The sequence below is a fragment of the Atractosteus spatula genome, chromosome 2 (assembly GCF_055471065.1).
Source record: "Atractosteus spatula isolate fAtrSpa1 chromosome 2, fAtrSpa1.hap1, whole genome shotgun sequence".
NCBI lineage: Eukaryota > Metazoa > Chordata > Actinopteri > Semionotiformes > Lepisosteidae > Atractosteus > Atractosteus spatula.
Window position 1 is genome coordinate 58391299 of NC_142707.1, and position 22480 is coordinate 58413778.

Genomic DNA, 22480 nt, shown 5'->3' on the forward strand with positions numbered 1-22480 from the left:
TGCAATCAGTAAAGCAACAAAATCTAAAAAATGTACAAATGTACATTCACACAAATGTGAATACTTTTGCAAGGCATTGCATGTGTATACTTGAATTATGTAACTCACAAGTAAAAATATAAACTTTTTTTAGATTTACTTATCTATAACCCTGTTAACCAGCTTTCAAATTACAGTATGATTCAAAAGTATTACTTGAGTGTGGTCACATTAGTGGTATTTGTCAGGATTAAAGGAATTTACAGAAAAAAAACACATTATATTTACTCTAGCATAACAACGTGTCATTTTAATATTTTCTTTCTACATCATAAAGGGTACAGTGGTGATTGGGTAATATTGGAATATTGCTTCATGATACTGGTGCAGAGCAGTACAGTGGTTAGCACTCCTGCCTCGCAAAGCTGGAAACAGGGGTCAAAATCCAGACATGGGTTGCTATCTGCCAGGATTTTGTATGTTCTCTCCATGTATGCGTGGGTTTCCTCATTCAGTCCAAACACGTATTTGTAGGTTAATTGGCTTCTGGGAAGGTGGGCCTTAGATGTGAGTGTGTGCGTGTCTGTCTTTTTGTCCCGACACACACACACTGAAGCTGCCTTGTGCCAGTTACTGTCAGACATAGGCTCTGACTCCTGATTGGAAAAAGCAGTTAGAAAAAGAGATGGATGGGGACAGTAGTAGAATCTAGCTGGAGTAGCTGTGTTTTTTCTTGGGTTAATGTCCCTGCTCTGAAGTATCAATTAAAGAAGATAAATGCCTCTTTTTTTGACCAGATGCTTACAGGAAAGGCAGCTGGCACCGAATCCTTGTGGTTTACATATGTTGCAATCATAAAAAGCTTGTTCTGTCAGTGGCTCACAAAACCTTTCTGAGAAAAGTAATACATAAAGGAAAGCTGAATCAATGGCCAGAAGTAACAAAAACGCACTCAGGGTTTTCTGATAAACATGTAGATTGTAAAGGCATACATTGTTAATACCTCAATCTAAACGTACAGTTAACAACTCCATTTCACAATATCACCATCCTTCTGTCAACACAGAGCACATTTTGAACACTCTTCTAGGCTACAGTTCAGGAAAATTCAAATCATGTTGTTATTGACAAAACTATTGAACTCATGTTACATGATGAAAGGAACTTCATGTCAGGAATTAAAAATATCTATAGACCTTTTTCGTTTAAATGTGGCGCATCATGTGTAACCGGTGGCCCATAAATCATTTTTGAAGGCCACCAGAGAATGCTCATCCCCAGCGCAGTCTGGCCATGTGATCCACACACCTGCGTCTGTTTTGTTTAATGATTTGACTCTTCTCATAGCACACCAATTTGTTTGATCTTAGCATCTGTTGGCTTTCTGATCTGCTTTTCTCCATTGATTTTGAAGTAGCATTTGGCGTTTTGTCAGTCTTTCGTTAGGAATTAATCTTTTTTCCAAGCTGAAGCAATTCTTTTCATTTAACTTTTCAGCCTTCCATTTAGATATCTGTCTTGAATCCTTACTGTTCTTCTTATCTGGACTCATTTCAGAGCAGTATTGGCCTTTTTGTAGTTTTGTGGAGGACAATTTTCTAAATGAGGTTGTGCTTTTAACAATTATGATGTCATTGTTATTTCTGACCAGGACCTTTCGTTTCCATGGACATGTTAAGTGCCAGATTGTATAGGAAAAATACAGTTTCTGTTGTAGTGAAAACAAAATCACTATATGCCTTGTTTATTCCTCGTGGTAGAGAAGAGGTCTTTACGAATACATTTGCATTTTCCAGGTCCTCAAGTTAGGAATGCTCTGGCCACATCAAATCTCACTCAAACTCAGCTGGCTACAATATGGTAGGAACTTTTTCTTCATTTTACTGTTTTACATAACAGCAGTCATCAAAGTAGTATTAAAGTACCATCTAGGCTTTATATTTTCTCAAAGGACTACTATTTTTAGTTTATGTAAAAAATTTTTTTAATTCAATCTTATTTTGATAAATAAAATAATACCTTAAAGGGGAACTGCGTCCCAATTTCTCAGACCAGTTATTAAATCTCAGTAACAAAATAAATTAATTTATGGTATTGCAAAATTTTACAAATTTCGCATTAAGTGCAAAATCATGAACTTTGTGAAAGTATTGTACTGTTGCCATGTTGTCGCAGGCAGACAAGAAACAGCTGGGGGGTGAGATTGAGAGTTCACACAAATTGTGAGGCGAAGGTGGCCCTTCCTGCTCACTAGTCGCTGTAAGCAAATGAGAAATATGGTCTACTGACAATGATAATCCTTCTTTAATTCTCTTTGAACTCACATATTTATAGTACATTATAAACAACACCTCACTGTTGTGCATTTGGGAGGTTCAGAATGTAATGGTCACACGGATTGGATCAGCAGAAAGTCTGTTTCCTTTTCCAAGAGATATTCAGCTAGCCAAGGGTAATAAGCATCGACCAGTTTCTCAATGAGATTCAGTGTGACGTAAGATCAAAAGAGTACAGGTTGTGCAGCAGACATTTCAACCCAGAAAGGTTTCAGCATGATCTGTATGCCGAGTTAACAAGCAAGTTATATTTGTCTGCAAAACCGTCTCAAAGTCGATATGCTGAATTCAATTCAATTGCACTCATTCAAATCAGCTGCTCTAGCAATGGCACGGGCTATGGTGCAAAAATATAAGTCCCGCTAGATTTTTTCTTTTAGGTGTAATTTATCATAAAATATCCACCAATGTAAATGACAGAGTCGTTTTGAAAAACTTCAAAGTGACTATGAGTGTATTTTAGTTGGTTGGCAGGTTGCTCTTTCTTGTAAAACTAAAATATCTAAAAAATGTCACCTTGTATGTGTCAATTTTATGAACATATTTAAAATTAATATAGTAGCAACATTTTGCTTGTTTTAGAGCATGTTCACAATGTAATAGGGCCGCTTTTGCATCACCAGAAGTTTCTTTGGCTCATTCTGTATCGGAAACAATGACGACAATATGGCCTTATGCATACATTGAAACGTTGTCTTTTTTGTGATGTAAATTTGAGGTTCTACACGTTACATTTTAATGTGGTTTGAAATGCACTCATCTTTGCCGATTCTTTATAATGTTGAAATATAACAAAGTAGCAATAGCATTGCAGTTCCCCTTTAAAACAAAGACACAAACAGTATAAGTGAGTGGGAGATGTTAGTTTTGTAAGAATAGATTATACATTAATGGATACAGTATTCCCCAAGACAAGAACTAAAGACAGGGAAAATCAGGTGATACATTCTTCTCCATTGATCAGAGCAAAGCCTCCTAGATGACACAAAATGAAATTTGTAGATCACTATAAACAACTTTCTCAAAAGCTGGTGTAGGGATTGATTTGTGTACGTAAAAGGTTCATTCAAAATATGGTAAAGCACTCTGCATGGGGAGGAAGAGATGCAGACAGCTGTTGTGTGAAATGCTTGCAGAAAGAGTATGTGACATTTCAGAGCAACTGGAAGGTGAAAAGTGCACTGTGTCACAAACACTATGGTATTATGTACAATTATGGTATTCTTTATGTTTGGCCTAAATACAGTATAGTTCAAATGTTTCTTTTCTGATTGAGACATTTGTGGTTACTCAGAAGAATATTCTGAGATATAAAAACTGTTTGGAAAAGTTTGTGTTTAGAACACTGCAGACAACAATATACATTTTGTGTTCCAGTCTTGCTCTCCAGAAAATGTCCCTTCTGTAAAATTAAACACAATTTAAAAATTCACTTAGCTGTGCTGTGACTTCTAGCATCCTTATACTGGATAAAGAAAAATGATTCATTTTCAGTAATCTAGCACAAGAAGTATTTCTTCTTGATAACTCAGAAACTGTTACTTTGATTCTGAGTTGTTTAAAGTCTTTATTTTTGATATCCTCTTCAAAACTGTATAAACATAACATACATTTAAAGATGTGTAGATAACACCATTACTAGGATATACACAGAAGTTGACATGTAGCCAGTCACACTTGACACATTTATTCATCTGTTACAGAATCAGACCAATGTACTTAGATTATGACATTTTTTTTCTCTACACTGCACATCCTTGTTTTACAGCCATTAGACATGATATGAAAGTTAAACCCTCACACTTCACACATAATTGAATATAATGTGTATTTTTATATATGTGCAATTTTATGTTTTGATCTGGTGTGTTTAATTGCGGAAGGAAAGTGTTGAAAGATCAGATTATCATTAAAAAAATACAGTCTAGTCTCATTATGTTCGGTTATCAATGTAGGTTGAAAAGGAGTAAAAAATGCTATATTATTTGCAATGTATATAATGAAATGCTACAGAAGTATAATATGAAGTAATGTCTCTCTTCATTTAGTGCATTTATGTTTTAGTTATTTTTATATTTTGCTGGAATGCCAGTCAGTGAAACCAAATTTTGTCAGTACAGATAGAAATCCTAAGATGCCATCCTAAGAGCCAAATTATAGAACTGTCTGTCTTCAGGAACCTTGCTGATGTCGATAAGGATGGAAAGCTCAAAGCGGATGAATTTATTTTGGCCATGCATCTTGTTGACATGGCGAAAACAGGACAGCCACTTCCTCTCACTCTGCCTACCGATTTAATACCTCCCTCCCTCAGGTATGGAATCATTGCTGGATTTGTTATACGTTCCTGTGCAAAGTGGTCAATATTGAATTTTGATTTATGAAAATAGATCAAGTAAAGCGGTACTCATCGGTGAAAACAACTGCTTTGTGATCTAATGTAATCTAATGAAAATGGGTCATCAGTGAAAAGAAGTTCCTAGTCAAGGATTTGGAGAAATGTCAATGGCCTGTTCAGTGTCTTCTCTAATTCATTGGCTATGAAAAGGCAGTAGCCAGGTTTTTGCCACCAGTACCAGTATAGCAGTTGTTGAAAGCAGTAACAGCCTTTAAAGAGGCACCTTAGACATGTTCCACAGGATTGGTGATTCCTTAATCTGGTCAAAAGTCCTCAACCACAACCCTGGCTTGGTGAGGACAAGAACAGTCAATTCAGATAAAAGTGAACCCACAACTCCAGTTGTTGAATCAGGAATCAGTTGAATGAACAGATGAACTATTAAAGAATAAACCAGTAGTTGCCTATTAAGCACATAGAAAGAAGTGCAGTTAATAACAAAGAAGACTCATTCCCTCATTTTAAGGGTAGCCTTCTCATACACAAGCATGTTTCTGAGCTCTGGTTGCACCTTGCCTGTATGTTGTCATGCAAAACCTATGGACAAAACAACTGCCTGAAAATGTAGTGACAGGTTTGTGTTTGCCTTTGTCATGAAATGAACATCCTATAAAAGTGACCATGTGAAATAAAAGTCATCTTCCCTTCAGACCATGTCTGCAGCCGTGGAGTGACAAGTTACTCCTCTCTTCCCTCCCCCTCTGCTGCCTGTTGGCAGTCTGTAAAAAGGAGCTTCTTTACAGAAATGGGTCAGAGTGTTTATTACAGGTTCTGTGTTTGGGAACTGCAGTGCAGCACTGCAGTAGTGTTTAAATGTGTGTTTCACATAAAGGCAACATGCCTTGGTTTTCATATTCACACAATATAGAGGTTTGAGAATATACTGTATGGGCAAATTATGACATAAATGATGTATGTCTGTGAGATTGCTGACTAACATTATGCCCAACATTTAATATTTTAAAGATAGTTTTGGAATAATCTCTATAATGTTATTTTGAGAATAAAAAACGTTCCTTTATGCTCCTAGACATTAGAATTGTCATGATTTAGTCCTAGATATTACTTTGTATACTGCACGAATGTAAAATAAATTTGTTATTGAACCTCCAATAATTTCTGAAGTTGTATATGATACACTAAAATGCATTGCTTTAACATTTTATTCCTTAGAAGTGGAAAATCAGGTGACACGGTGAATGGAACTGTACCTATTTCTAAAGGAACTCTAGAGGAAGATCCTGAGCCTCCACAGAAGAAAACTCTAGGTACTTACAGATGTTTGTGGGAATTATCTTTGTTGTGGTGTCATTTGGTTTGTATTAAAAAAGAGAATAAATGGTGTTCATCCAATCTCACTTATTTGCTTGCTAGTTGCTATTGCAGCAATTTTATTCATATTTGTGTTTCAGTTTCCAGTTTGAGTGAGAAGATGTGCTTAACGTTAGACACTGTAAGGCACTTTCATGATGCTGAACATGGCAATCAAAACTTCCTATCATAGATGTTGGGTTCTTTCAAGCTGTCTGTGAAAGCCATCCTTTCTAGTCTCTTTATAGGAGAGCCTGGTGTCTTTTAGAGAGTGCTGACCAGAGACCCTGTTGCCTCCCCTTATTTTAATGTGCACTTTAAGACATTCTGTTATTCTTCTTGTTTGTTGTTTACAATATCTTCTGGAAAAATTGGGCCATCCACAGAAAAGAGCTCCCAGTATTTTCCATTTTTCCTATTTCATGCAACATGTGCTAAACAATTTCATTGTTTAGATTCCCTCCTTCAGTCGTCAGGTTACTCTTGTCGTCTTTTACATATATACCGACGCTACACGCGGGCAGTGCGGTTAATCGCCCTCAGTAAAACCGTAAAAAGTGAATTAGGCGGTCCGTGTTAATGTCCCCCCCCGCGTCTGTGTGTTTGTTTCCGCCTGTGCGCGGGCCGAGCAGCCACGTTCGAGGACCGGCGGAAAGAGAACTTCGACCGGGGCAACGCGGAGCTGGAGAAGCGGAGGCAGACGCTGCTGGAGCAGCAGCGGCGGGAGGAGGAGCGCGCGGCCCAGAAGGCGCGGGAGGAGCGCGAGCGGCGGGAGAAGGAGGCCTGGGAGCAGGAGCTGAGGCGGAGGCAGGAGCAGGAGCGGCGGCTGGAGAGGCAGCGCGAGCTCGAGAGGCAGAGGGAAGAGGAGCGGCTCAAGGAGCTGGAGCGGAAGGAGGCAAGGGGGGGGGGGGGGGGGGCTTCTTTCTTTTAAAGTACAAGCAAATAAAAATGACATAGCGGTTCCACCTGTAATTTATCAGTTAAGCTAGAGGCCTTAGATCGGGAAACCCGATCGTAATACATCTCAGTCCTGTGTCGGTCCTGATCGGTGTATCTGTGTCTCTTTTCATCGTGTACTGTACTCCCAGTTGTAGACACAAATGGGAGTCCTTACCCTTCATATCCATTTCATTGTAATATTAGAACTAGTACTAGTGTTAATATTGCTGGGCCTCTGGGCACATTATTATTAACGCCTGAGACTTGCAACAAGTCTGCATTCCTCAGGCAGCTGTTTAGTATATGCTAAACATTACTGGTGGTTTCTGTAGAAGGCAAGGGTTCCTGCCTTAAGAATTACCAGAGTGATAAGCTTTTGGTTCATTTCTTACATTGTAGAATTTCCTCTATTTTCAAATACACTATACTATATGTTAGAGTAGTGCTGTAGGACCTATGGGTGACTTATACATTACACTCTGTAGCGTAAATCTTTTTTAGTTTATTTTCAAATCTGTTGTCATTCTGGCCAAATTGGGAATGAATATTTGAAGATTTGACGCACATCTAGTCTTGACAGCTCCTGTGTGCTAGAAGATGGCACTTTGACAGATCTCCTGATGTCAAACTTTGATCTTCAGCAAAGACATCCAAGCTATTTAAGTTTCTAATACAAAGCTTCCACAACATTATATATTCTTTGTGTATTGCTCCAGTCCGCCATAATGAAAACAGGAACAAATACAGAGATGTACTATGATAGTGGTTTTTCTTTCAAACTGTCACTGAACCAGAGATCATGCAGCATTAATGTACTTTAATGGATACATCAAAACGATTGAGGGTGTATACAACATTAAATATTAGTATTATTTTATGTTGAAAGAGTGGAATTTGAATGAAGAAATATGTATTGCTTGTAAACTCTTATTCTTTGAAGTATATGTTAGATAGAGGACATCTCTGGTGCTACCGTCAACAGGGCCCGTCTTGTGGTTGAAGTAATTGTAGTTGGTGGAAGTGTTCACCTGAGTGGGGATTGAGGTCTAAGATCCAGGTTTCGCAGGTTAGACCTCAAGTGCTGACTCTCTAGCACACTATGACCAGGATTTGTCAAACTGGGGAATCTCAGCCAATTGTACTCCACGGGGTAGAGAGGGAATAGCTGGCCAGAGTTCTTGATAAACACATAAGAACATCAGAATAGTTACCAATAAAAGGAGGACATTTGGCCCAATTCCCCATTGGTTGTTAATCAACTTATCCAAAAATCACATCCAACAGCTTCTTGAAAGAAACAAGGGTATTGGCTTGAATGGTATGGCTGAGCAGCGTCCATGCTCCCACAACCCATGGGACAAAGAAGTACCTCATGTTCTCACTTTTAAATGCACTTTCACTTACGTTTCCACTAGTTTGTGTTTCACTTTTCATTCTGTCAACACAGTGACCCCTGCTGCCTCCCAGGTGCTAGCAGGTTGTGGCGCTGCTGCTTAGGAATGTGTTACAGTCTCAGATGGCGCAGAATCCCCGCTGCAGATCTGTGCTTCCTGCGAGCTGTTAAAACAACTGGCTCGTGGATGTGTGGGTCAGAGTAGGTTGCCAACATGTTTTTGTTAGATCCTGCCTATGGTTGCAGCGTTTGTAGCCATGAGCTGAGAAATGCGAAAAACACAATTTGTAATTCCAAAATCATATGGGTAAAAGAAAGAAGGTGTATATTGATTTAAGGAAGACCAGTAATGGAACGGCAATTCGTCTCTCCTTACCTGCAGAAGGCAAAGCAGGAGCTAGAGCGCCAGCGCAAGCTGGAATGGGAGAGAACTCGGCGGCAAGAACTTCTAAATCAGAGGAACCAGGAACAGGAAGAAATTGTCAAGCTGAAGGCCAAGAAGAAGAGCCTGGAAATGGAGCTGGAGGCTGTGGTCAGTGGACAGCGCTCTCTATTGTCTTGAGGCTGACATGCCAGATTAATATACGTGTTGCTTTTTTATAAATGTAGGAATTTTTTAACACCATCTTGGTGTTTGATTAATATGATCATTGTATCTTTCTCTCTATCCGTAATGAGAGGTCTATGGCAGGGCAAAGCAGACACACTGAACTTAGTCTGTATTATTAAATTGACTAAAAACATAAAAATCAAGCACAATAATTTTTTAATTTGCTATTAGTTGGTTATGCATTCATTTTAGTCATCCATTATGCATGCAGTCTAAACCCCATACAAACCCTCCATATTGTAACTTTTGGGTAGCTCCTGAAGGGTCATACATGAATAGAGTGAACTGTCCAGAAAGACCATCCACTGTATTAGTTGTTTTTTTCCTTAGAGAAGTTTTCGTCACTAGCTGAAAATATAGTTTCAGCCTTATTTTGTGCCTTTCCCAGGGTGACAAGCACAAGCAGATTTCCAACCGTTTGCATGAAGCTCAGAGCAAGAGGAAGATTCAGAAGGGTGAGCTGGATCTCATCAATCAGAAGTGGGACCGTCGGATCATGGAGATCAATAACTTGCAGCAAGAATTTGAGGTTTGATATCAGTCATATTGTCATATAAAGAAGAGCTTCTCCAGAGAGCTTCGTGTTTTTTGATGCATTTATAACCTTTTTTTAAAAAAAATTAATTGGCCATAATTGGTACATCTAATATCCATAAAACATAAATCAGAGCTTGCATGTATAAGCTACAAGAATAAGCTTAGTTGGTGACAAGGTGACAAAATATGAGCTGGCCAATTGGGTCAATCACCTGATTTTTAAAGAGCCGATATGGCTGGCAGTTAAAGAAGCAGTGGAATTGTACTCTTTTCCTTTGCTGCTGTTATTGCATCCACATAAAAAATGAGCTGGAAGCAAATTTCTGAGGATGTATCATGAATTTAAAAGCTAAAAAGCTAAGCTAAAAGGACATTACAAATGGCTTTGAATGTTACTGTTACATGTCTTCATTCGTTGAGAGTTTAACTTCCACTTTACACTAAAATGAGCTTTAAGAAATGAGTTCAGGAAAGACTTCATATCTGTAAAACAAATAATGTGAAGAAGCAGTAAAGAATCACACCAAACATAAAAGGAAACAGTAAGATGCCTCAACATAGATACATATCATCAATTCCTTCTCTACAAAGATTTAACTTTTTTAATTGAATGTTTCACAGTCACATGTGTCTCACAGTAAATCCTGGTGTGCAAGCACTTGAAAAAGCAGTTTCTTTAGTGAGTTTGGTAGAGTGTCTACAGTATTTCTGCAGTTTTGATTTTTATATACTAGCGCATGCAAGACAAAAGGGAAAAGGTGGGTGGCACAGTGGCATAGTGATTGGCATTGCTGCTTTTCAGCGCTGGTCCAGTTCCTGGGCTGCTATTTGTTTAGAGTTTGTATGCTCTCCCCGTGTTTGTGTGGGTTTCATCCCACAGTTCAAAATCATACTCATTGATTAATTGGCTTCTGGGAAAATTGGCACTGGTGTGAGTGTGTTTCTGTGTGTGCCCAGCAATGGACTGGTGTCCTGTCCAGGGTGTATCCTGCCTTGCACTCATTGCTTGTCGGGACAGCCTCCAGGTTCCTTACAACCTTGTATTGGATAAAGTGGTTAGAAAATGGATGGATGTAGGTACATTGCACAAAAGTATGTGGTCTGATTTTGACTTTGATATTCTTAGCAAATAGCTAATAATGATGACACAGATCTTCAGCAGATATGGTGAATAGGAGTTCATTTTTAGTCAATCTGAAAAAAAAGCACTGGTGAAATAGTGGATCATTATGAGGATGACAGCTGTATACCCCATCATTTTCCATACAGGGAATACACGGATTGGGCAGCATTTCATATTCTAAGACTATAAAGACCATGTGCACAGTTTTTAATGTTGAATTTGTTTTTAATATTAAATTCTAAATTTGCTTCGGAAAGTATGTTTTCATCGATTAGAAATAATTATGTGCACTTGCAGTATCTATGAATTAAACTGCACACTGCCTTTATATTGTTTCCATGCAAAATTGCTGTCTTCACCAGCATCTTTATTATTAGTTGCTCTGCAAAAGCCCTTATGTAGAGGTAATTTAATTATAGTAAAATTATGAATACAAGGGAAAATTATGCACTGAAATTCCATGACTAGTAGAATGACTGTAAGGCTTGCATTAGCTGGAGGTGCAAAACAAGTGCTACTTAAACAAATGAAATAGGAAGGCTAAGACAATATAGAGGTAGTGTGGATACAGAACAGTAATGTAAACATCCTGTAGCTGTATACACCTTGTTTAAATGAGTAGGTATAAATAGCAGGTTACATTACTAGTATGATCATTAAAAACAGTGTAATGTGATACTGTATAGTATCTGTTGAAGGATGCTAATAAGTGCTAAGAGATCACAAGTGACATCTTAACGATGAGGCTTGAGCCGTTGTGGAAAGGTAGCCAGGGACTGAGTTGTTGTGATTTCTATGGGTAGTACATTTGCATTAGTCACAGGATACTGATTGATGAACAAAGGATGTAGCCTATATAATGTGCTTACTTTAATCAAAATAATGCTCCGGTATACAGCTGTCTATTTTTACTTACTGCCGTACAGTATGTTTTATATTACTATGGATTTTACTGTTTTAAAAGCTTACTTTATTGAAGTACCTTTGGTAACGGAAATTTACAGCATTACGGTATAATACTAACCACTATTAATTCGTGTGTCAGGTTATCTTTCTGATAGAATTTCCTTTTGTTCTTATCAGGATTATCAGAAAGAGCTCTCTCAGCTTGTTCCAGAACAACAAAAGCTAAACGACAAGCTTAGGAACATGAAATCAAGCAGTTTCCAAAGTAAGCATAATCCACATCGTGTTTTTTGGAATATGTAAGTAAAATGTAAACGGCCAATGAAATATACTGCATCTAACAATATGTCCTGGAGCCACCTTGCATGTAACCATTTTCTAACTGACTGTACCATAAAGTTAGCCAAAAGTTAAAAGTTTTTTCAAAAGTGAAAACAATTTGCGAAAAATTAAATTCCTATTACAAGAAATTGTATATGGTCAATAAAGTGATGTCTCTTATCTCTCTCTTAAGTATGGATTTTCATTAATTTGCTGTCCTGTGACTTTATAATCTCTGAAAGAAAATGGATTTAATTTTTACAGCTTCAGCAGTGACTACGTTAAAGAAGAATATAACAGAAAAAGATGTCTCATGTCGCAAACTGAAGGAGCAACTGGATGCTTTGGAAAAAGAAACATCAGCCAAACTTGCTGAAATGAATCAATTCAATAAGGAATTCAAGGTATGATTTATGAAATTATGAAAAAGAGGTGCACGAGAGGCAATACTTTGTGTCTTCAGTTTCTCTTCTTGCTGTATAAAAGTCTTTGTTTCCCCCACTATTCTTTTTTTACCAATGAAAAGATTTGCATTAGAATTTGAACTGTATCCCTTTCTTAGAACTCCAGCGCTATAGGGCTAAATAACAGTTGTCTCGGCTCCTGCTTCAGATGGATCTCTTCCCCATTTGAAATAGGAGCCTGTGGTGAAGAAGACAAAGACAATTGAGTATATCAATCTTTAAAAAAACACTTGGTCATAAAGTAATCTTAATATTAAAGGGATCAAGGGATCTATGTACATACATATGGTTCTGTAACAGTAAAAATATTGGGTTTAAAATATTATTGATTTATGTCATTTTCTTTACATGCTTCTTACAATAAAACCACATGTTGTAGCAGAACTGAAGGAGAATTTAGAAACCCTTATACAAAGTTGACGCTTTAAAGCCTCATCCAAGAAGAATATTAACCTCTCAGCTGGATAGGGAATAGGACCATCAGTCACCATTCCATTGTTAACAGCACATGAAACTAATCAGTAATCCTGCAGATGTCTCTGTCTGGTTAACATGCTACTTGATCCCTTTACTCTCTCTTCCTTCCTTGCCATTTTTACAGTTTGAGGATATGGATGACTGCGTCCTTCAGTGCCTTCTTTCTTTGCTGGGCTGTCTCAGCAATCTCTTCCTCTTAATTAAGGTTATTTTATATTCTTTCCTTATTTTGTGTTCCTTTCCATTCTGCGTTATTAAACCCCGTTTTTGCTCATTTCTTTCAACCTTGTGTGACTATCATTCCATCATAAAAAAACAGTATATAATCCGTTTTGCTTGAGATGTTTCTCTTCATTGCTTTTCATTGCTTGTATTCTGTTTTCTGAATTACTGCCTCACCTACTAATATTTGTAAAGAATCGGAACATGGAAGACATGAGACAAATTTAGAATTCCTGTGTCTTATACAATAATTGTATGTGCTTAAAATACATTATAAGCTTTCCAAAATTTATTTTATAGAAAAAAATCAAAATAGAGATTTTTCACAACAGTTGGTGAGTGCTGTTCTTATCTCTGAGTTGAGCATCAGAATACCATGTTTTTTCTTGGGTTAATGGAATCAATTTTCTTGAGTTCTTGCCTTTCCTGTTCCCAGTGAGTTTAAAGGAATGTTTAAAGGAAAGCAATATAAATACACACCAGGTTGGCAAGAACATAAGACATAACTGATTTTTTCATTACTTTAATTGTCGGTAAAACACAGTCTCTTGCCTGTTTTCTTTCCATTATGTGCTGAAAGGGTAGTTTGATAAAGAATGAGGGTTTGGTTTTTCCAGGAGCTCCGTGACAGCCAAAACAAACAGCAGACTGCCCTAGATAAGCTCTGCAAGATCAAAGAAGAAAAAATCAAAGAATTGCAAAGGCGCAAAGAGCAAGAACTGGAGAGGAAACAGAGGGAAGAGGAGGAAGCCATCAGGTGATCCTTCTGTCCTTTAATTTTAGAAAACAGGTTTTAAAAAGGAGAGAGTGTGGGCCTCCCTAGTGGCTTAACTGATACAGTAGCTTGTCTGCACGCAGGTTGAATTCTATTATCCAGAAGCTGTGGGTTTGAGATTGGGTCCTGTTACTAGCTAACTGTGACTGGGACTCCCGAGGTGGTGCTGCATATCTGGTGTGGTGTGCGCTTCCATGGTTATAGTGGGAAACGTCCATCCGTTTTTTGTCCGCAAACACTGGGACCTCTGCACCCTCCCGGTGTGCTTGCAGCTGGAGAGGTTGGGATGTGCCTGTCTTCTGTTAAGTGTTGAACCTCTGGTACGAAGCTGTGATGCTTGGGATGCACTTAAAGATGAGTGGTTTGATGGTGTCAGAGGAGTCTGTCTATTCTTCCTCATATATTAAGTAAAATATTTTGCATGGACAAAACCTGAAAACTAACATTATGATGTGCAAATCTTTATTATTAATGTAGTGAAGAAATAAAACTTTCAAATATTATTATTTTATTTTAGTTTCTTGTGTATTCTTATTCTTGTACTCACTGAATTAGAACAAAACTCAATATTAATAAGCAGACAGTGATGTTGGTGAGTCAACTAGTACAGTATGTACAGACTTTTTAAAGTTTTTTGTTCAGAAATGGTCAGTAGATAAAATAATAACAAAAAATAACAAAATAATATTAAAAGTTTTATGTATTCATAGTTTCTGATTTCTTGTTTTAACTTGTTCTGGCATGATATAGCAAACAGAGAATACTATATAAAATGGCTATTGTCCACAAACAAACACAAAAGACTCCTTTGCATCAGGTGTACGTACAGTATGTAAAAAACAGTTATCAGCAGCTGATGGAATGTGGAAAATCTTGGAGATACTCTTAACTGCAAGACTACATCTATGGTAACCACCACCAAATCCTTATGCTACTTGAAAAATATTACATCCTGGACAGGGAGCTGAAGGAGCTTTAAAAGATTTCAAGAAACTGAAGAAATGACAAAACCAAATTTCAGTCACTTTCATGGAAATGTGCACCCTGAATTGTCAGAGAAACAACAGATGGAAATTGAGAAGCTGGTCTCAGGTGGTGACAGGAAATAAAATCTGGCACTCCATCTCAACTTTACCACACAACAGTACATTAAAAACAACCAGGACCAGGCAGCCAGAATGCAGGAACTGAAGACAATAGCTCCCAGGACACCATCATAATGGTCTCTGAGTGACACTGGCTTACAAATTAGTGCTAGTACTGTCAAAATTTTTAAATGTTAAGTGGTCATCATTGGAGATGTAGCTGATATCATCCACAGAGTAGAGAGGCTCCCTAGTCTATGGAGGTACAGATTTTCCTTCTGTAACATATTGAAACATTTTGGAACCAAAATAAAGAACGTGAACAAACATGGTCTTCCCAGCAGTCATAACAGTACCAGGCAAAGGAAAATGCAAATGATATGGTGTGCAGAAGATGGTGTCAGCCATCTTGAAGACTGGAAACTTCCCATGTCGAAGGCCAACTGTGCAGACTTGATCATTGTATCTGGATAAAATGGGCACCAGGGGTCTTGGCATGATGATCCACAAAGACACCAGTAACATCTATACTAAAATGGAAAGTGGTAATTATGGTGTTAATGAAATCACAAACATGGCTTAATGATGAATGTAGCAATAGTAGATATACTGGAGTGATGTAGCATTATTTGTTAAAAGGAGTATTCAGATTATGAATTTATGTACAAAATATATATATTTTTTGGAGGACTTCCTTACACTCCATGTAGACTAGAAATAATTCTAGAATCCTATAGAAACTGTGAATGTCTGCTTCAGAAACTGAAATGGTAGTTGTGGTTATTAATGCAATTATTCATCCTGGCTTTTCAAACAAGGCAGTGAGATGAATACAAGTGACAGAATTATCAGCGAACTGTGGTCAGAATATGATATGCTTAGAAATATATTTTGAAATTGTATGGGTAGAGTCAAAATGAAAAAATCTACAATTTCAGTAAAGCAAAATCTGCAAGAAAGAGACAACTTAAAAAATGATATATGGAATCAGTGGATAATGGATGGATGTATCCCAAGAATGAGTAAATTAAAAAGCTCAAGAAATAGTATCTCATGGACAAATACATCTGGGAAAATCTAAGGGAAAAAACACAACAATATCCAGTAAAAGAAAAGGAGCACAGTGATTTGCCAGGGGCAAAATAAAAAGGATACTGGAAAGGCCCAGAGGGATAGAAAGAAATATTGCTGTGAAGGTAAAAATAAATAAAAAAGATAATTTCTGCACAACAACAATTAAACGAATGTGAAGGATGTTCTGAAGCGTATCTGGGACAATCATGGAAAACTTCTAATGAAAAGGAGAAGGCTAAGTAAATACTGAATAAGTATTTCACTTGGGTGTTCACAAAGAAAAAAGTAAATAGGCATAGAACAGGCAAAAGTGTTTCCTATAGGGACCCTAAGGAATACTCAACAATTAGCTGAACTAATTTGTTAGATTTCTTCAAACAAGCAACAATGGCAAAGAATTTACACAGAACCTGATATGATATGGTGAATTTAGATTTTCAGAAAGGTATAGATATAAAAGAAGAATTCTCCAGTTATATAGGTAGGCTTTTGGAGAGGTATGAATGTTTGGACTGATATTTGATTAATGCAAAGCATTACATATTAGAGAAGAATGATAAACTGATGCAATTAATGGAGTACCTCAGGGATCTGCACTAGGAGCATAATTCTTCCTAAATTAGATGAATTATCTGGATTCTGGTATAATTAGTATACTAGACAGGTTTGCAGATAAAACTAAATTGTTAGGAGGATTAGGTAACGTGGGGAAGCAATAAAAAAGACAAACAAATTATTAATAATTCCTTATACTTACATAGCGCTTTTCTGGACACCACTCAAAGTGATTTACAGGTAATGGGGACTCCCCTCCACCACCAATGTGTAGCACCCAACTGGATGATGCAACAGCAGCCATAATGACTAGTACGCTCCCCAAACACCAGCTACCAGTGGGGAGAAAAACAGGCTGACAAATTCATAGATAGGGATTATTATTAGGAGGCCATGATTGATAAAGGCCAATGGGAAATATGTCCAAGACGCCAGGGTAACACACTTTTTGTAAAACGCCCTGGGATTTTTAATGACCACGGAGAGTCAGGACCTTGGTTTTACGTCTCATCCAAAGGACAGCACCTTTTTACAATATAGTGTCCCTGTGACTATACTGGGACATTAGGACCCACACAGACTGCAGGGTGGGCACCCCACTATGGGTCCCACTAACACCTCTTCTAGCAACAACCTCAGCTTTGCCAGGAGGTCTCCCATCCAGGTACTGACCAGGCTTACACCTGCTTAGAGTCAGTGGATTGCCAGTTGCCAACCCTTATAAAAAAAACAAACCTTACTAACCTCTTCTGGTAGTTCAAGATATTAAATATAAGTATAAAACAGTAAATAAAAGTAAATATATTAAAAGTAAATAAGACAACTGTATAGGCTCACTAACTAGCTCTTGTAGGTGTGCTTGACAAATGTTTCAGAGAATAAAGCATTTCTTCAATATTGTTTAATTTCCGGAGCCAACCATGTGAGGCTGTGCCCACGTGAGTTGCGAGTCAACTGTTTTCAAAATCCTCCAAGGTCTTGAGGAAGTCAACCCAGTGGACTTCTTCAGATTCAACAGCTAAAACATGGAGTGTGGGAGTGTATTTAAACCTCCTTTACGCAAAGGGCTTTGGAAGAACGGAACAAACTATCCAGCTATTTCCTTGAAGCTGATACCATTGCATCCATTAGCTACCATGGGCTAGATGGTCCAAATGATCATCTCCTGTTTGTAACCTCACATTTTTAAAACACATCTCACATTTTTAAAAAGTCAAGACAAATTCTTCAGAACAGGTGTTCCTCAACAAGGGGGGAAAAGCAAAAATCATTCAGCATTTTGATAGCTGAGTTTTGACTACTGGTTTGATTGTTTTTTGGTGTTCAGCTAAAACAAAGTGATTTGCTACGTCCTTGCACATTCTTTTCAATGAAAGCACGATAGCTGTACAAACAGATATTTTGGTAGCAAGGAGTAATTTCTTTAGTTTAAAGAGCAGTGACATTAGGCAGATGGAAACCAAAATTTTGGCTTTGATCGCTGCGTAGCGTGTGTTGCAGGTTCCTGAACAGGAAGTCTCCCCCAGATGTTTGCCTGCTCAATCCCTGTCTGTTTTTGTCTGCACAGGAGAGCCAAGCTGGAGAAGGAGAGGCTGTGGCAGGAGAAAGTGAAGCGCGATGAGGAGGAGAGGCAGCGGAGACTGCAGGAGGAGAGGCTGCAGAAGCAGCGGGAGGAGGAGGAGCAGGAGGCCCTGGCTCGGCAGAGGGAGGCAGAGGAGGCCGCCGAGAGGGAGCGGAGGGCAGCTGAGGAGAGGAAGAGGAGGGAGAGGGAAGAGGAGCAGCGCAGAAAAGCTGAGGAGGAGAGGCGGAGGGAGGAGAAGAGAGAGGAGGAGAGGCGAAGGGAGGAAGAGAGGAAGAGAGAGGAGGAGAGGCAAAGGGAGAAGGAGAGGAAGAGAGAGGAGGAGAGGCGGAGGGAGGAGGAAAGGGAGAGGAGGAGGCAGGAGGAGAAGGAGAGGGAGGAGGAGAGGAGGAGGCAGGAGGAAAAGCGGAGGCGCGAGGAGGAACGAAGGCTAGAAGAGCAGCGTAACAAGGAGGAGGAGGAAAAAAGACGGCAAAGAGCAGAGGAGGCTGCAGTCAGGGATGCTGAGGAGAGGAAGAGACAACAGCTCCAGGAAGAAATGTCCAGGAAGCAGCAGCAGCAGCAGAACTCCGAGCCATTTACCAGCACTAAGATTCATGAGAAACTCTCCGCCCTTCTGAAGGGTATTGACGAAAGGCAAAATTCTCGGAAAGGTAAGGAAGATGGCATAATCACAAAAACATACCTAAGTGTTTGAGCCAGAATTTTCAGCATCACCCTTAAATGTACATTTGAAATGAGCAAAACTGCCATTGAAAGATCTGCTTTGGTTCTTAGTCAGTGTTTCCAAAATCTCACAACTGAGTGCTGAACAAGACCTCTCCTTATTAGCTTTTCCCAATATTTTAATATAAAAGCTTTCAGAAACATAGTTCATTATGCTGATATGTGGACCTTGTGTAAATTTAGAAACTAGGTTTGACTGTTTATGTGTTATGTGGTCAATAAAAAGCATAAAAATGAAATTAAGTAAAAATGCAGAACACAAATGAAAGCATTATTAATATGGAGCACCTAATACTTATTAGTACATTCAATATGGTTTCAGGCACAAGGCCAGTGAGTAAAGGACACCGGAAATCGGCATTTCTTGTGACCTACAGAGCTCTCTATCCCTTTGCCGCAAGAAATACTGATGAGCTCACCTTTGAAACAAATGACCTAATTGAGGTAGGATTTATTTCATTCTTACTTCACATTCTGTGTTGTTCATATACTTGTTACATGGAAAAGGAGTTAAGCTGCCATTTTGACTTAGCTTTAACAATGATGGATGAAATAAATAATGACTTTGTAGGAAGAAAACACAAATTTACAGGTGATTTAGGAGTCCTCCTCTGTAGGATTACAACCCAATCTAGAGAAATGTCACAGGGAGTAGTGGGGGCTGGGACTACTTTTACGTGGTTGTCTTTGCAGCATTCTGCCAATAATGACATGGACCTACTTCAAGAGAATTCATGTCCAGTGATTGAAAAAAAAAATTTTTTTTTGTAAAACATTGACTCATATTCATTCTACATCATCCTCATCTGAAAGCAACCAGAGAATCACCACAAGATAGGAGGTGTTCCCCTAGAAAATCTTTTTTGTGAAGAAAGTTCTGAAAATAATTTTAAAATATTTTAAAATTTACTTGGTGGCATTAAAAATGTAACAAATGCCATTGACATCATAACCTTGAATGCTTGATGGCGTTTATTCTGGATCTGCTAGATCCAGGAAACCTTAGTTACTTTGCTCAGAAAACCCTGACAACAGATTGAGGATAGTAGGATCCTAAACTTCAGCTTTGCAGAGACTGTTCATAATCTATTACCACTGAAATGTCTTGATTTGATTAATATTCACTCTCTTTGCTATGATGCTGCAAATCAAGTCTAAATGCATCTTATTTCCTTGGTAGCTCACGCTAAAACTTGAACGGTGTCCATCTGTTCAATTGGTTGACATGATTTTAGAAGAAATGAGGTCCTTCAGTTGACAGTGCATGTCAGAGCAGGAACTCTACCATGAACTGTCTATGCAACTCAGTGATGGGGTTGTGAGTTGTGAATTGAGAGGAGGCATAGATCTGGAGAAGGGTATAAAAACTATTTAAAAGTTCTCAACAGCACAATCGGGTCCAGGATTAACAAATGGAAAGAAAATGGAACCACCCTGCCTCTTCCTAGAGCAGGCTGTCCTCCTAAACTGAGCAACCATGCAAGACCTTTAGATGTGACCCACAACCCAAAGACCACTCAGAATTCTTCAGCATTTCGCCTCTATGGGGGAGTGGCTAGATGGAAGCCACTCCTGAGAAATGTCCACATAATAGCACACCTGGTGTTTGCAAGAGGCCATGACCCTGAGACCACACGGAAAAGCGATTCTCTGGTCTGGTGAAATAAATACTTGAAAGGAAAGCGCTCTGCCAGGTGCAAAACAAACAGTGCTCATCACCTATGTTACACCATTCCTGTTATGAAGCATGGTGTTGGCATCATCTTATGGGGCTGCTTTTTAGGGCAGGGAATGCTGAACTTTTCAGGATAGAGAAAACTGACAAATAACAGTCATATCCTTGATAAAACCTGCTTTAGTCGGAAAGAGACCTTACAGTAGATTGTAGTGAAGATCCACATTCCAACAGGACAACAACCTCAAATATATAGCTAAAGTTACAAGTGAGTGGTTTCCAGCTTGACAGGTCTTGCAAATCTGCAAAGAAGAATAGTCAAAAATCCCCAATATACAGATATACAGGGCTGATAGTCATAACCAAGAAGACTCAATGCTGTAATTGCTGCAAAAGGTGCTTATACGAAGTATTGATTCAGGTGTTATCTCAGTTAATGAGATTTCCACTTTTCATTTTTCTTAATCGTTTGTTACACCAAAAATAGTTTTGCCCCTTTACGTTGTTGTATGAATCTACTACTATTTCTATGCATTAAAAATCTGGTCTTAACATCAATACTTGGAATTGTTTGGGGGAGTCATGTGCTGTGCCTTAAAGTTATTTGTTGCAGTAAAAGCGAATTGTGGGAACTAAGAAAAATAAGTAACTTTGTACTATATTTTATGTACTATAAAGACACATACACTGGTTACATTTTCAAATAAGCTTACTATATGATCGTTAAAAAGTATATTCTTTTAAAATCCCCGCTACGCTTAAAGTATGTGTGGATAATAAGACACCCGGGAAATGCTAATGCTGATATTAATAAACCTTCCCAAATGAATAATCCTACAGGTTGATGAGACAACTAAGGGGGAGCCAGGCTGGCTCTATGGCAGTCACCAGGGACGTACAGGATGGTTTCCAGAAAGCTATGTGGAAAAGCCAAGTAATAATGAAACACCCTCCGTCACCAAACAGGACACACTGCCTCAGAACTCAGCCATTTCTTCTACCTCAGTCTTCTCTGGGTATGCTGGTTTCTTCAGGAGTTTTTTTTTTAAAATAGCAAGCATGCAAACAGACTGATGTGTGGACCTTGTTCTTTTCTCAAGTTCTTAAATAGAGGTTTAAAAGAGATCGTAAAACCCTCATTTACAAGAAAGCCTATCAACTTTCAGTAGTATACTGTAAATTGTTTACCTACCTTTTCCCTTATTAGTAAATTTTACGTTCCTTGAATTCTCAATTAGCTTTTTTATGTGGAGCAGAGATTCGTATTGAGTAATGAAAGGTGTTGTATAAATGAAATGTATTATTATTCGCTTAAGTTATTTTTAAATGGTCATATCACTGTATAATTGGTTGAATGACAGATAGTTTGTGCACAGTGATAATAGCACCAGGGTCCAGAGATTGATTCCTGTCTGCCCACATGTTATTACATTGCCACAGGTTCCATGAGATTGATGGTGCCTAATATGTTCATTAGCAATAAATAAGTTTTATGTAGACCACCCTGGTGGACATCAGTGAGTGTGGCGATGATATGCAGACTGGTAAAATGCAGAACACTCTGTGGGTTGGTCCAAGTGTGATTTTAAACCAGGAGAGTGTAGTTTCTACAGAATTCTGTAGAATTGATTGATGGCAACCTTACTGCATGGTGCTACATTAACCAAGTACTGGGACCTCACCCACCTCACTTCCTGGGGGGTTCATTGTGATGTGTCAATATTTCACAGATTAAAGAACATCCTCTTGCTGCTTGTGTAACAACGGCTTTACTGCAAGACGAATATCTGCTGTTAATTTCGTGATAGACTCTGTCGATGACAAATATTAATCAGCATAATGAATTTACCTGTGTCATGCCTGTTCAATAAACTGTAAGCGCACCACCTACAAAAACGGTTGTCATTTTCCCAATAATAACCTTGTGAATGTGTTGCAGTTATTTTATTTTGATGCTCTGTATGCTTTAGATACTGAAGCTTGATTATGCAAATT

The 22480-nt window shown here is 38.4% G+C and overlaps 1 protein-coding gene across 2 annotated transcripts in view; it reads left to right on the forward strand.

The window, feature by feature from the left end:
- Positions 1 to 22480, forward strand: part of itsn2b (intersectin 2b) — an 88921-nt gene that overhangs the window by 40822 nt on the left and 25619 nt on the right. The window contains exons 9-21 of one of the 2 annotated variants that reach the window (XM_088908704.1): positions 1776 to 1839; positions 4492 to 4629; positions 5887 to 5981; positions 6657 to 6919; positions 8739 to 8888; positions 9355 to 9495; positions 11710 to 11797; positions 12118 to 12257; positions 12919 to 12999; positions 13634 to 13773; positions 18073 to 18737; positions 19133 to 19254; positions 21326 to 21501. In XM_088908704.1, coding sequence (XP_088764830.1) covers positions 1776 to 1839; positions 4492 to 4629; positions 5887 to 5981; positions 6657 to 6919; positions 8739 to 8888; positions 9355 to 9495; positions 11710 to 11797; positions 12118 to 12257; positions 12919 to 12999; positions 13634 to 13773; positions 18073 to 18737; positions 19133 to 19254; positions 21326 to 21501 — 2263 coding nt within the window. The remainder of the gene's footprint in view (positions 1 to 1775; positions 1840 to 4491; positions 4630 to 5886; positions 5982 to 6656; positions 6920 to 8738; positions 8889 to 9354; positions 9496 to 11709; positions 11798 to 12117; positions 12258 to 12918; positions 13000 to 13633; positions 13774 to 18072; positions 18738 to 19132; positions 19255 to 21325; positions 21502 to 22480) is intronic. The other variant, XM_088908712.1, reaches the window with a different exon arrangement.